The following is a 16307-nucleotide window of genomic DNA, read 5'->3' on the forward strand; positions in this document are numbered from 1 at the left end:
AAGTGTATTGTGCTATAAAGTACATTACAGCCAAGTTTGTCTCTGTAACACAGAGCTGTAACACAAAATAGACAGGAATTTTTATGCCAGCTTCTACTATAACAGCAACGATTTGTCATATATCCATTTTTAAAAGAAAAGCACAGAGTTTTTTGGGTTTTTTAAAATCTACTTCTAGTTAGAATATAAACCACAATTATGTAATATAAAAAAATCAGGTCTGTGAATGACAGGCACAGTAAAAATAGACCAAGAACTATGTTGATCTAAGGGTCTGTAGACCAATTTCAGTTTCACTGAAAACCTCTCAAGGTCAGCAGACAAAAACCATGTTAGTAGCAGTATTTGAATTTTGGCCCAATATTCAGGTACAGAAGTACTTAAACATCAGAGTTTTACCTTTGCTGAGCATTGAGTTGGTTGGTTTGTTCTTAGACACAAGAGGTTGTAGTGAAAAAAGCAACAATCAGTGTTTTGATGATGAAGAGGGATTCTGATGTCCATTCAGATCAGGCTTTCAGACAGTTTTTACCATTCTAATTCAGTACATTTTAATTCTCGTACCCACATAATTCAGTGTTTTTTCACTGAAAAAGCTTTGAAAGTCCTTACAAGACATCTTCACGTCTAAGATAAAAGTCTCCTTTGTAAGTCTGAAAATTAGCTGACTACATAACAGACAGCAATAAATCTGTACCTTGGAATGTTTCACTTTATTATTGATTCTCCATGTCTTGTTTTCTTGCTCTTTGGATTTAGCTCCTCTTTCATTCAGGTGTCCTGGTGTCCCTAAGCCTTTCTGGGCCACAGCTGGAGAAGGTGGTGATTGACAGGACCCTGGTGGGGAAGCTCATCTCCGACACCATCAGCGACGGTAATTACACCCACGTGCAAATCAATTGCCTGCATTAACAATAGAGAAGCAGTGTGTCAACAGGTAGACTAATTATTGCCACTGGGGACTTGCAAACACAACAAGTAATTGCATGTAATGCCATAGTTAGGACCCTTAGGACTAAGAACACTTTAAGAATAATATTTGACATCAAAGTTTTCAGGCTTGTTAAAGAATGAATGGATTTCTAAAATTCGGTTTCTTGTACATTCATGCCACTTGAACTTGTCGTGTTGGTATCATGAAAGGGAAAATGGGACAGAAACAAACATTGATTAATTAAAACACTGATTAATTACAAGGGATGTTTGTCATAGATAAGTTTCATCTATTATAAAAATATTTACCTATTAAAAATGTTGGATAATGTTATCTGTATGGAGGTGTTTACTTTCTGGATTTCCAGCATCTCACTATTGACCAGTGATTGACCAATGACTGCTAAAAATCAAGTTTTTGCATATTGCAGAAACAAATTCATAAAATGTGCCCATTGTCAGCAGTTTTATAATATCAACTTAGTTTTTACATCGTCTCTCTACAAAGCTCCACTGATGAGCTCATCCAGATGTTAATATCCTGCCATCTGCGTGATCAAGAATGTGGAATTTTCATTGTGAATTGTATTCTAAATTTCTCCAAAATGTAGATCCAAGTTACGGCTTTTCAATGTGAATGTATGCGAAATTTAGTTTTAATCTTTAGTAACATGCTTTCTTCCATTCACGAGGCATCTGTTGAATACTGGCCTTGCTATTTAAAAAAGATGCAATACTGTGTCTGATTTTTCCCTATTTGTGCATAGTAATTAAGCCTTGAAAAATAACACTCCTATGCTAACAGAATCCTTAGTATTCAAAAAACTAATTACACAACAAGTGCAGAATGCAGTTTGCCTCTTGACTCCTGTTCCTGCCCTTAGCCCGACACCCCAGGCCCCTCTCTGTTTTCAGATCAGGCCCCGAATGACCTGGAGCTGCTGCTTTTAGCAGAGCTTCCCGAGTTACCTCCTGAAAGCAGCTTGTTCACGTTGCCTTAAACCTCATTCTCACCAGCTGCTCTTCAGCCACGTGGAACTAGGCACCATGGTGACTTATTTCCTTCTCAGAAATCTGCTTATAGGGATGCATTGCTTGACCAGCAGGTAGTGCCTGGGGGAAATAATCCCAGATAGTATGGATTAATTCATTTTCATTGTCAAATTAGTTGTTCTGTTTTGTGTTGAACTGTTTCAGTCTAGCACTCTCTTTATGATAACAATTTCCACAGCACTTTTCCACACTTCAAGGGGGTCTCCTTCTTCTTGGTTATCTGTTTTGTTTGGGTACCACATCTGAAGTTTTCAACGAGTTAATAACTCATCTAAAGCACAACCTTGTGCAGTGTCTGCAGTAGCATCTGGAACCTTCCTGCTGCTGCACTGCTTGATCCCAATGTCAAAATGCCAAATATACCTCAAGTGTTAATTTGCATTTATCAGCCTCATCACAGGCAATGCTGCATTAGGTGCAATTGCAAAATATTGGAGGATGTTACTGTAGGCAGAAAGAAAAAAAAAAAGAAGAAAATGGAAATGTAAGGGAAGAACAAAATGTATATTTAAATGTAGCAGTAACTTGGTCTGACTTAATTTATTGAGTTTTCTGTAATCTGAGTAGTCCTTAAGCTTTATTTCTCATTTCCAAGAAAATCCTGGCAGAATGAAACACTGATGCCTTTTAAGAGACTGCAGATCCCTAGTGTAATATTTAAGAAAAAATTATTTTTTGCGGTGTCTCAGTGGAGGACTCAGTAATTTGCTTGCTTAGTAGAAACAGTTATTATAATGGTGACTATTTTTATTTATTTTTTTCCAGCTGTTATTACGGATGGTTTCATCGTCTTGTCATTTGGGGACCATAACCAGCTCTGCTTTATTCAATTTACAAAGAAGATGGGGTCTCCTGATGTGAACAAAAGACTGGAAAAACTCTCTTCCTTGGATTTTAAGGTATACCTGTTAACGCTGACTATAAATACCGACATGAAGTAAAGTCTGTAGTGGTAAATCTCAGTGTAAAAGGTTTGAGCTAATGTGCGTTACCTTTTGTTTGCTGTGGGCTAACGGTGCACGCACAGACCATTGCTGTGGCTCACCTGATACACCCCAACTCATGAAGCTGTGATAATTCAGTCACCTCTCTGGGCTCCAAGACTGCTGTAATTCTTTGCAGATATCTTAGTTTTCCCTGTAGTTACAGTGATCACTGTTGGGAGAGCGGGTTTTGTAATTAAGGCGCAGAGCTAGGACACGAGATAGAGAAGCAAGTTTCTCACCACTGACCAGCTGTGTTTGTGACCTGAGGCAGGTGAGTGGGCACCTCTGTACCTCAATTCCTCATTTATTTAGTGAAGATCAGAATACTTGTGTTTAACTGCAGCCTTTAAGTGTGGTTGTGTCTATGCCGCAGCCACAGCAGTGACTGTTGTCTAGAGATAGCTGAGGTAGCTTCAACATGGTTTCGTTGCGTGCAAAACCCAACTCCAGCTCAATTACTCTCTGTCTTGGCCGGGCTGGGCTGTGTAGACATAATCTATGTGGATGGTGAACGCTTTGGGTCCAGAACGGTACCGCTGTGACCTTATCTGGGAGCACTTGGCACTGTGGCAGGAAAAAATAACGAGCCAGTGGCGACTGACTTTGAGCAGATAGAGAAGGAGAGGGCCCACATGCAATTTGCTGCAGGAATGAAGAGACCAACCTGTACCCAAGGCAGGGAGAAGGATACAGCAAGCAAGAGTTAACATTTATCCAGTTATTTCATATTTTCCCCCTCACAACCCCTCGGTAATTTGCTTCCTCACATAAGGGAGTTTGCATTTTTCCAGGCAAGCCCTTTAAGGATGTGTTTAATTTAAGTTTTGCCATATTACATTTGAACTTGCTTGGTAGAAATACTTTCTGCTAGGATGAATATCTAATACATTTTCCAGGCTGTTTCAGTTCAGGGCCTCTTTTCAGCAATGACTTGTGTTTGCGAGATTGATCCAACCTCTCTGACGTGGATTTGAGACAGTTCACTGTTCACCAGGAACCGAGCTGATACATAGTTTACTTTAAAATGATGTTCACGTGTGCCTGGCCTAAGGTGTTTGCTAGGGTTGTGCTTCAGAAGCAGGTTAGTGGGTTTGGTGTTTGGTTTTGTTTTTTTATTAGCTCTGAACTTCAACTAAGAAATTGTGGTGAGCTGAAGCCTGCCTTCATCATTTAATTATAAGGGCCATAGCCCCTTAATTTATGTTTAGAAAATACATTTTCATTTGGAGTATTGCTGAGCACATTTTGGACCTAGAGGTTATGGCATTTTTTTCAAGGAAAGAAGGAAATTCTAATCCGTAGAAACCTCTCTCTGCCCTAGGAAACCAGAAATAACTCCTGCATTCCTGAAAAGGGTTGTTATGTTCAGTTCTTTGCTGACACAGCCGCGCTTCCAGAACACATCCATGTGCAATGTTAACTTTCCTTTCTCTTGAAATCAGTGGGAATCACTATGGATTATGTTTTTGCCAGCCAAAAAAAAAAGGCATTTGCATTTTTTAATTGAATGTTCTTTTCTGTGAGGCTTGCTAGTTAGGCAGCTAAAAATAATTCTTATTATCTTCAGAACTGCACCAGTGTGAGCCAGCGGAAAGTATTATTTACTACTGCAATAATATTGTGTCAGCTGCCTGTTTTGAAGTAGAGCTATTCAGGGCTGCTCCTTGTCAAACACTGCAAACACTAAAATATCAGAGACGGTCAACAGTGTTGCTATCATGGCAATAAAAGAATCAAAGATGTTCCTCACCTGGAAATGAGCAAAGTTGTAACATTTTATTTTTTTAAAAAAAAGTTCTTAATGTTGATTTCATTCTGCAAGAGAGAACGTGCATTAAGGGAAGTTTGCCATGGCACAGAGCTACCTCTGGACTAAAATATGGATCTGTGATGCATGGAATTTGAGTATGTAGCCTTCATCATTGCCTACACATTGCAGTGTAGCCTTGGGAAGTGTTCTCTGCATCTGAGTTTCAATGCATGTTTCTAAAATGAGCAAAATGCTTGCTTGTGATCATGTGTAATGATATAATTGAATTTCTATCGTATTTTGGTATGTAGAGAATTAAATTGTGTTTTGGTATGTAGAGAAAAGCAGCTTCACGTTGTGCATTGCTCAGTGTAAAGGTGGGTAGCATTGGTGAGGAGCTCAAGGCTGTATTGGACTGCCAGAGAGCAGGTAATAGAACAGGTCTACCACTCTTTTCTCCTCACAGTTAGTTTCAGTACTTAGAGGTAAAAGGTTGGTTTGTTTACTTATTTTATGGTATACTTAAAAAAAATGAGGAATCCTTGCTTTTTCCTTTCACATTTGGCATGTATTCTAATTTTGTGATGAATTAGGTGGTGCAAATGTTTGATATCTAGCCAAAGTTAATATTTACACAATACATAACTAAATGGACAATTGCTTTCTCAAGCCTCTTTCTTCCTAAGCGATAGCACCTTGGATTTCATATGCACTCTGAACACAGTCAGCCTGCCCTTATGAATCACTGCAGTCTTGGAGATCCACAGAACAGAAATGGTCATTTCCTTTTCTCAGCGATACCAGTCTGTGCTTGGCAGTGTCATGTCTAATGCAGGACATCAAGGTTTGCAAAGGAATCGTGGCTGTTGCGAGGTGTTAAATTGGTGTGAGCAGTTAACCCCGCAGCACAGCGCTCACAGTGACAGTATATGTGGTTTCCTAAGTGTGTTGCCACCAAACCAACTATTTACATGCACTTTTAATTCGAGCGCAGTTACCTGTTAAACCCTGCATTGGGTTTTATCCTTCTACTTTTAAGTATAATTTTGACAAATAAAACACAGGATGCTCTGACCTTTTGCAAGTTTTTCCCATATATGTTTTTTAATCCATTTCAATTTACTGAAGGAGGAGACAGCAGAAGGAGTTAAATGTTTACCGCGAGAGAGTAACATTGGTAATTACTTTGATTTCAGTTACTTTTGATGTGTATTCAGGGGATGAAGAGGTCAATAATATTATGACCATGCAAATAGAAAAGGGTTCTTTTGACCATATAAAAAAACAGCAGAGGATTATTAAAGCATTAACCTTGATTTTAATGGCCTTGGTTGAGTGGTGAGATCACAATTTGGATGAGCCTGATTATTTACTAAATACAATACATAAATGCAACGGGTTCTTAACACCCATTGCACTCTGGCATTATCGCATTACTGCCAGCCTTTGTTGCCTTGCAGACAGGAATATGAAAGCAATCTGTCATGTAGTGAGACTGGCTCCAGAAGCATTTCTCTGATAAGAAGACCCCCTGCCCTTTGCTAGTGTCTGGTCCAGTAGGCTTAGCCATGCGCTTAATCCCCAGAAAGTGGTTCGATTATTGCTGACCAGCAATGGCAAGATAGTTTTTTTTTCCCCTAGCTATCAACCTTCCATTAATTCCTTAAGCAGAAATGCGGTGCAATCTATATTTCCTTGGCATGTGTCATCCAGATGGTGCACTGCTCATGTTTTCAAATAACCATGCTCCAAAATAACAGAGTTTGAATAATAAATTCCACAAATCCTTCCTGAGAAAGAGGCACAATTCTCAAGAGCTGCATAAAGTTTACGCATGATGCTGTAGCTCATCCACATTATGCAGAAAAGTATATATTCTCTTGCAAAGTGGCTGTTTGTGCCTGGATTATTTAATTTAGGCAGTGAAAAGAAAAATATATGTTCATTCAAACACTGTAGAATATATTTAATATTTGACTATGCCTTAAATACTAGCCTGAGCTCCCTGGTCAGCTTCACAGAACTTGTCATTTAATATGGCTAGGCTTAAATCCTATGTGTAGGTCGATGCTGTCAAGCAACCATGGCTGTACATTTTGGTATTGATTGGAGTCATTGCAGTAAATTCCTTCTTAACTCACATTCCTTCCCAATCCCCTCCCCGCAGATAAAAGTGTGAGCATGTCTCTGTCTGAGGAGATATTTTTTACATTTACAGACAGCCCATATGAAGATATATGTGCACAGCCCTCTGTGTATATATACAGTCTCTTTCACACATCCAAAGCAAATGCTCCCAATTGCACCCACCATGATATTTTATCACCTTAAATATTTACTGCATTTTTTTTTCCTCCATCAGATTTCTTACACTGATATCCCTGGACCAGAAGGTAGAAGGATGAAACGTCACCTGGCAATAAACTGTACTCAAGATATGATTATTTGCTGGTGGTCAGCAGCTAGTAATGGAGCATGGCCTTGGTCTCCTATTTCCTGTGAGAGGGACAGAGCCAACTTATTGCTCTTACACTGTGCACATGGCAAACTGGAGGTAAAGTTCTGAACTCTCTTGTTACATGATTTTTCAGAATTGCTGAAGAAAGAAAGATTCAACTTAAATGCATATTCAGGTAGATAAAAACAGTAACTACATTAAAAACATAAGAAAAGATGAGTCATCCTAATTTTAAAGACAGAAGTTGATTATTTCATTTAAAAAAAAACTTATTTGGTGTGTCTATATTTCACATTGAAATTGGCAATCTGAGAAATGTAGCAAGAAAATTAGGTCTTTAACACCATTGAGACAACTTTGTTATATCAATTGAAAAAAATAGTGTTCAAGTACTGCTAGAAAACTTAGGTTAGGATCTCTAGCAGTTGTGTTCTTCTGCAGTGCAGTTATTTTACATTATCTGCAATGTTATCCGATACACATTTTACAATCTATTTTAAGTACATGTACTGTTTTGTTACAGTTATAAAGTGTTGACTCTACCCAAATTCTGCTTAAATGGTTGTGAGGAATGTTGGTCAAGTCAGTAACTGTTTTTTGTCTTGAAATCCCAAATTCCCCTTCTACATGTGGGAACATAAGCTGCAAACTAGAAGATGACTACAAGCTGACCCTTTCCCTGACACTTGCTTAACTTACTTTTTTAGGCAGATCATTTCCCTTTGGCTAGTTCATTTTCATTTCATTTATTTAAGAATATTTGAATCCAGTTTCTTAGGTGAAAATTTTTAAACGAAACTATCAGAGCATATTCTGAACTGAATTTAAAGTATATAAGCTGTTCTGGACTAACATCTCATATAGATGCTCCTGAGTTTTATTTTCAGTTTAGCTTGAGCCACGTCTAATACAGACTAAAAAGGCTGTGAGGGAAGTGCATGAACTTGAGTTCAAACTTGAGCTTGAGTTACAAGCTATTTTCCTATAGGGAAAAACTCAAAGCTTCTCTTACAAACAACATTCTGTTCTCTTTAATTTGGGAAGATAAAAATGTTTTAATGTCTCGGAATTATTATGTTAATTTAACTGAGGAATTTTTTCTCTTGAGATTTTCTATATATTGAAAGCAAAAGAGAAAAGGTAGTCGAGAGAGCTTTTCTTTCACATTTCAGTCATTAATCACTATGGACTTGAAGTGCAAATCACCTCCGCTTCTCTCTCCCTTACTTTTCAGGTGACCTCTCTCCACTCGTGGTCGCCTTTGCCTCCGCTCCCTCCTTTGCCTGATGTTCACCTGCAGGTCTCGATTCCTCCTGCAGTTTTGCCCCATCGGGTGTAAATGTGGCTCTTTCTGCCTCGGTAACTGCATCATGTGTTCTGTTCTATTCTTTTCTAGGTTTTTGCCACCAGGTCTCATATGCCATTTTCCTCTTACGAAATTTCATCCTAGCAGCATCTTAGATCATACCAGGACTTTCCACTTGGTTTCACAGTGACATTCCCATGACTTTTGGTCCTTCTTGCACATCTATTCTTCTGTGATGCTCCCTAACAATTCCCTAATACCAACTTCCAGCATCTCTTTTCCGAGATGTATTTTCAAGTTGTATTATAGGAAATTCACAGAAACTACCTTGTCAGTTGAAGATTTCTCCATTTCATTTTATATATTATAGGGAGATTCCTAAATTACAGCCTTTCCCTGCACCTTTCAATGCACTTTGTTTTATCTTTTTCTAGTTTAGACTAAATTTCTCAGGGCTGGGGTTATCTGGTCCCAAGCACATCTCTGGTTCTTAACTCAATAATGATAATAAATATTCACTGCACCTTTAGGCATGTACTGAATCCTTTTAATTTATCCCTTATTGTAGTATAAATATTAGGAAATTATTTATAAAAGCAGAACTGCAAAATTTAACTGTTCCGTTGCTTTCCTTCTTGTTCTCCTTTGTGTGTTCGATTGGAAGCTCTTCCCAAGAAATTTCTTTTCCTGCATTTGTCAGTGCAACCCCAAGCATTGCTCCAGTGCTCTGAAGAGCCCAGTGATGTTTAGACAGCAATCTTTTGTTGTAAGCTAGTAAGGAAGTTCTAAGTTACCCGTGGGCTGTTGCATGAGGTTCAAGACAAGCCCATGTACTTCCCTTGTGTGCCCAGGACAGGTACAGTCTGCAGCGCTGTTGGTTGGTTTGTTTTGCTGTTATTTCTCTAGTTTGGGTTGTTGTTGTGGACCCCAGCAAGGGAAGAGCATGGCCATGACCCAGGAGTGGCAATACACAATATGCAGCTAATGCACCTCTTCTCTCCAGCATCTGGGAGCACACACTGCAACTTTTGAGGGTCGTGCCGCAGCTGGAACATGAGCAAAAATATAAGTGGTATTTCTAGACAGCTTCTAAACAGTTACTTTCTAGGTCAGATGCCACAAAAAAATAGATTTTCTATAAATATGCCTATTTGCATCTCTGCCTTTTCTTTTTTTGCCACTGTGTAGTGCTCTTCAGAGATATACCTGGAATAACAACCTGACATCCCAAATTTATGCATGGAAGTAAACCTGTATTTAACTTGTTTGACCAGTAACGTGCTAAGTGTTTGCTCTCGTGAAATAATTACTGCCAATAGTAGAAGAGTCAAGGAGAGATTCACTTTGGAGAGTGTATCTAAGAGAAGTGTTATAAAATAATGCCATGTTCTAGGGTGTCCTGTCTTGTCATTTGCCAACATTTTGTTCAAAAATAATAGTATTAGCTGGGTTAGAGAAAATTATTATCCAGAATCAAGATGGAAAGCTGGGAGTGCTGTATGTCAAGCCTGTAAAGAGCATTTGATGGGCTGAGCTTAGGAAACAGTATTCCAAGCGTGAGGAAGTGAAGGGGCGCTACCCACAGCCGTTTTCAGCACGTTTGGACTGACCTGCAGAAACCACAGCTGGATGTGCCAGCTCCTGACATGTTGTTGTGGCACAGCAGGTACAAATGGTGCCCTTACGTGGTGCTGCTTCCTCCCTGGAAGAACTCTTTGAGCGATGATGGGCTGCCGGCCCAAAGCGTTGCCTTGGGACAAGCCAACCCAACCCTCATCACGATGGTATCCTGTGGCTACACGTGGTGAACTGGGATTCCTGCAGCACACGGAGTGTTTGGGGTGTTGCTTATCTAAATAGCGCTTCAGCTTAACGGAAGAAATACATTTAATATTTTAAATACACTATAAATACGATTTGAATCACACTATGTAGCTTTATGCTTTTACATTTACTACCATTAGGGCTAAAGGTAGGCATCATTTCTTTAAAAACAGAAATGACTTTTTCTTAGCATATTCTCTGAAGAAAATCTTTGAATTTAAATGACTAAGCAGTACTTCTGTGCTTATTTCAGAGAGGAAAGTCTTTTTCAGTTTTACTGTGTCATTGCCCGCTCTGTTTAGTTGCATGGTAAAACGTATCACAGAGGACTTCAGCTGCAGGTAAACCCCCAAATTAAAATCAATTAGTTTTAGAATTTTGACTAGTATTGTTTGTTTTGTCTTATTTTTCTGAGATCAGTGTTTACCAAGTTAAAGAGTATGGGTTGTGGTGGGGAATCCTCCTCTGAAGAAGAAATAAAAGAGCTTTTCTACACAACAGCACTGTGCAAGTGTGTGCTGTGTGCCTGCATGCCTGCTGCTGCTGCAGGGTTTGCTGAATCTTTGTCAGCTTTCTTGTATGCTTTTATTTCCTGCAGTAAACTCATCCATTCTCCAAAATATTTATTTATTTATCTTTTTTTTAGTTTCTTCTTTGTTAAAGTACAAATGATCAAGGATGTTGTTTGCCTTGTTTCCCTGTGGAGATAATGCTGGTGTTTTGATTTTGGAAACAGAAGAGGAATCTTTCGGAAATCATTTCAAAGTCTTTGCTCTGAATAAATAGGCTCTGATGTGAAATCAGCCCGGTAGTAAATGTTTTGAGGAAAAGTCATGGTAAAATGAACATCAACTTCACTCTGCAAACATAAATTAATAGAAGATGATGATGCCAGTGCTGAGTTACCGGGATGCTTTGCATTTGTTTCACCGTGTTTATTTTGCAGCAGTTAGTGTTAATATGAATCATTGAAATTACACTTCATTCCTGTGGAAAAAAAATAATTTGCTTGGGAGGGAATATTCTTTTCCTTTCTCCCAAGAGCTGGTGTTTAATAATTACTGCTCCCACGTGGTGCCTCCAAGCGAGCCCAGTGGCCCTTCGATGAGTGAGTTTTTGTGCAGCTCCTGGGGTTGCAGGAGGGAGGCACCGAATGGGACCCGAGAGCCGGAGTGTCCCCGTGGACGGAAAGCGGAGCCCACGTGGCCTTGAGAGTTCGGGATAAATTCCGAGGTGGTAAATTTCGAAAGAAAATAAATACTGAAAATATTTACTGAAATAAAGAAATTTACTGAAATAAAGAAAATTTAAGACCAGTCTTAAATAATAAAATTGCATGGGGGACTCTAAATACAATACATCAAAAAAAGGAACCTGGATTATCACCTCGAGTTTTTATTTTAGAAGGGTTTAAAAACAGGGGATTTTTCCTTCCTCCTTCACAGTGCTGTGTTTAAAGAGATTTCACTCCAGTGTGCACTACGCTTTCCACTCAACATTTCTAATTAAAGTGTTTGTTGTTATTTGGAGCCTCACTGTGTGAAATTAAACAAGCAGTTTCCTAACATCCATAAAATAAATCAAACATTTTTCTCATCTGAAAGACAGTCAATTCAGTCACAGCAAGCTTGTTTCTCTGTTTCCTTTGTTTTCTTTTTTATCTGCTTGGTAAGCCAATTTTCTGCTTAAGAACTACTATTTAAAACTCATACATGGTTCGATATGTGGGCTTTATCCTTTCCCAGCGCTCAGTGCAGAATACTTCAACTTTAAGTGTTCAAATGTTTGCACTGGCAACAGTGATGCTGCTTATACAAGTTAGTTCTATTATTTCTTTCACACAACAAACTGAAGGAAAAAAATCTGCATTGTAACCAGCAGATTTCAGCCCTGCTGTGCACAAAGACTGACGGATTCCTGTGATTGCAGAGGTGGGATTTAAGGTTGCCACGTAGAGGATCCCTCATGCATTCTGCCAGTATTAGCTAGCACAGGGCATAGGTCACTCCTGCAAGGGGGAAAGGGATCTAAATGCCCTAGTGCTGCATCACTACAGCTTTAATGCACCTAATGCATACATTATATGGACAGTCTTTGGGATATTTTAGGATATTTAGGGTATTTTTGTAGTGTACATGTCACAGACCTAAAAAGGAGGTGGAGGGAGGCAGTCGATAAATAGTTGGTTTGCCTTCATACAAATTATCTCCAGAAGTTTTCTGAAGTAAAAGGCCATTCTGCTTGTTTCTAGATTTTTGGAAATCTCTTAGCCTTGACTGGGACTGTGCCCTTTGCCCTGTGATGTTATGATTGTCTTCATAGCTCCAGTGCTGCCTCCTGCCTGAATCCTACAGCCGTCCTGCCCACTTTGGAGGGAATTTCGTCAGCTTTTGCTGCCCGTTTCCCAAGCAGAGGTTGGGTTTTGTTTGTTGGAAGATATATTGCAATTACAGTGCTCTCCTTTAGGGTTCCAAGGAGGTCAGTACTACACTCCAAAGCATCTTCTTAGCCTTACCAACATGCTTCTGTAGTTGATGTCTCTCTGCTTTAGTTTTCCAGGTAGTGGCATGAAGAGTTGTTAATAAAAGCCTTTCCTGACAGAGAAATTCAAATCACCCTCCTCAGATGAAACAGAATATCCTTTTTTTTTTTTTTTCTCACCCTTAGAGTGCCAAATACCAGTTGTATTCAGCAAAGCTGGAAGCCAGAACAAAGAGATCTCAAGGCTTGGTATTCTTTTCCTCTAAGAGGCAAATGAGGCCACTGATGCATGAGGAGTAGCGTATCTGTTCCCATCTGTGGAGAAACGTCTTGTTCTCAGCCAGTATTCTGTGTGTTATCAACAGAATTCTCTAGAAAACTTTCCTTTAAGACTAATTCAATTAAACTTTATGTCAGAACTTATCTTTTGAAAGACAGCAAAAAGAGTCTTCCTCGCCCAGGAACTTCAGCTTGGTCTAGAATTGCGTTACCTGCTCCAGCCAGCTCTACCCTGGCCTTCATTTCAAGGATCTGCTCACGAAACTGTGAAACCCGGGAAGTTTCTCGTCTCAAGGCTGATTAAATTAGACTTTCTGAAAGACCAGGTTTTGCTTTCTTCTAATTTCAGTGTAGTCAGTGCAGTCCTGTCCCACTCTTGCTCTTACAAGGCAGAACAAAACTATTAATCGTATTCAGTTTGGTGTTGACTCTCTAACGATCAGATGACAATATGTTTTTTTTTGTGACTATTACCAGTGCCCACAGCAATTGCTCCAATATGTTTCCTGTGTTTTTTTCCCTTCTCCACTGCCTCAACCTTCAGGGCCAGTCATAGTCTCTTAGCCCTACTAGGCTTAATAGTTGTGTGGCTCGTCATGACTTTCTCGCAGCTTGTGAAGAGATGTCCAGAGAGGAGCTCTGTTTTTGTGTCAGATATGTAGAGGAATATTGTGGTTCATTGAAACCTGCCACAGGAAGACAGAAATCTGAGTCCCAGAGGGCCTCAAGGCTCATTTCACAGAAGTTATGGAAGCTTTGAAGACTTGCTTGGGCAGGATTTCTGTTTCACATATTTGAAAGGCAGCTATATATACTTCTATACGTGCTTCTAGGGAAAATTGCAGAACAAATAATAACACTTCACCTTGTCTTTATTTGGGGTTACAGAGCTCTGTGGTCACAGTAATCCTTTGTCCACAATAACCTCTTTTACAGGTTTCCTTGCAGTGCAATTTAACACCCCAATAAGTTAGACATTTCAAACAGTTTTAAGAGAAAACCACTGCTCTGTAGCCACTGTACTTGTTGTGAGTGTAAATAACCAGCCAAGTGGAGGCAGGTGGGAAGAAGGTTTCTGGCCTATGTAGCTAATTAAACCTTTTGTTTCTGATCCGGTATATATTTTAGCTGATCACGATTTCTCTTTTGGATGGAATTGGCTTACTTGATTTGCACAAGCTGGATGCTTTGCCTTCTGTATTAGATGCTTTTTCATCTAATACTTTGTTTCTTGATTATTAAATGGTTGTCCCTAACTGATCAGCTTAAACTAGCTAAGACATTTGTATTAGTAGGCAGATGTTATGCAGTCACAAAACTGCAGTAGATCTTTTTCCCCGTTTTGAATGAGAATATCTTTTACTTGTAGAATGAGGAAACTACTAGAACAAAACATTCTAATCTGATCAACATCCAAATAACTTGCTTATAAATGCAGCAGTTGCTTCTGAGATAATGGGTGGTATGTCCTCCCCAACACATGTATCACACAACATGAATCTTCATTGGACTCTTCTGTTGCCTGCATCATTTCATGATGCTTCCAGTGTTTCCACACTGTAAATTGTTGCCATTTGCCAGTTGCTGTCTCTGTATTGTATTCTGTGTTTTTGTTATTCCAGTTCATTCAACCTTCAGGTACCCCTAACTGGTCCTCCCTTTCTGCTATCACAAATTCATTCCTTTTGCATCCTGAGCTGTTGGGCACCAAGGAGCATCTACCACCTACTCACCTGGCAGTCTACGGTACACATTGTTTCAACATGCCACTGTTTCTACCACTACAGTTTAATATTTTCTGTTACCATGGCCAAGAGCAAGCGATCAAAAATTCTTCACATGTGATGCTAGTGTAACATCTATTATATTTTTTGAGAAATTTCTTATTTCTCCTCCACCCACCGCTGTGAATAATCAGCTATTCTTTCATTTCAGGGAGCAGCTCAGTTCTCCTCTCATTAGGACCATCTCTTCTTGTCTTCTGTTCTGCTAACCTTTTATATACTCCGAGTAAACAAATATTGTCAAACTGTATTACAGGGGTTTTGAGTAAAATGAGATTAGCCCTTTTACAGCCTAAATAACAGATTTTATAACTCCATTTCTAAAGTAGATACTTAGCTTAGGGAGAAAATGCATTTGCAGCAGTCTAGTTTTCTAAATTGTCAAAATAAGAACGAACCGTTACAAATGAGTACCAAAATACTCTGGATTTTTTTCAGGTTTTGAGTTTTGTCCGCACAGAATGGGATCCTCTCGATGCTCGCTTTAGCGCTCAGCAGCCCTACCAGGTTCACACCGTGGAGCGCTCCGTCTCTGCAGACAAAGAGCCCATGGCCGACAGCTGCGTCTACAAGTGTGTTAGGAACAGAATTCAGTGCGTGGCGGTCACCAGAATACCACTAAAAGCAAAGGCCATCAGCTGCTGCAGGAACGTTGCGGAAGACAAGCTGGTCCTGGGCTGTGAGGACTCGTCACTGGTTCTGTATGAGGCCTACAACAAGGTGACGCTGTTAGCGCAGGCACAACTGCTGCCCGCTCTCATCAGCTACCACCCCGGCGGAGCAGTTTTCCTCGTCGGCAGCTCCCAAGGGGAGCTGCAGCTTTTTGACACAGCTCTGTCCCCGATCAAAATGCAGCTTTTGGCAGAAGACCTCTCACCGGAGACAACTCTGCAGTTCAGTAAGCACTTCGACGTGCCCAGCAGCCTCGTCCAGGTCGAGTGGCCTGCTCCTCAGGGCGCATCTCCCAGCACTGGTGGCCCTGATATCCATGATCTTCTGTTGGTTAGATTCGACAAAGGACCCTTGGGAGCACTTCACTTTAAACTTGGTAAGTCACTGAGCACATGGACGGAATCTTATGCCCTTGAGGGAACGTGTGTACCTCACAATTTCCTTTGTTTGAAAACTCATTCATAGTTTTTTGAACCCTCATTGTAGCTATCTGGGCCAATAGCACCCAATGCTGGTGATCTTTGAAGATGTGAACCAAGTAGTTCCTTATGGTCCACACAGATTTGTATCTTTCAGCTGGAGTCTGACGTAATAGCAGCCTAGTGTGGTTAGTTGGAAAATTTCTCTGCAACTGTAATATAAACAGTAATTTCTCATATAAAAAATTATTTGCATCTGGAGTATTCAGTTACAGGATTTGTATTCATTCTGTAGCTACTCCTAAAATACGCTATACATAATAATAGCATAATATTAGTATTTTGTCCATAATGCAGCTCAC

General features: G+C 39.8%; 1 protein-coding gene across 1 annotated transcript in view; it reads left to right on the forward strand.

Annotated features, from left to right (window-relative positions):
• The window catches only part of WDPCP (WD repeat containing planar cell polarity effector), a 52956-nt gene that overhangs the window by 11803 nt on the left and 24846 nt on the right, over positions 1–16307 (forward strand). Inside the window, exons 6-9 of the mRNA XM_088521269.1 lie at positions 760–874; positions 2752–2885; positions 7085–7276; positions 15293–15902. Coding sequence (XP_088377395.1) covers positions 760–874; positions 2752–2885; positions 7085–7276; positions 15293–15902 — 1051 coding nt within the window. The remainder of the gene's footprint in view (positions 1–759; positions 875–2751; positions 2886–7084; positions 7277–15292; positions 15903–16307) is intronic.

Source organism: Tinamus guttatus, unplaced genomic scaffold (genome assembly GCF_059628265.1).
Source record: "Tinamus guttatus ecotype Peru unplaced genomic scaffold, ASM5962826v1 Tinamus_guttatus_pri_ptg000116l, whole genome shotgun sequence".
Taxonomy (NCBI): domain Eukaryota; kingdom Metazoa; phylum Chordata; class Aves; order Tinamiformes; family Tinamidae; genus Tinamus; species Tinamus guttatus.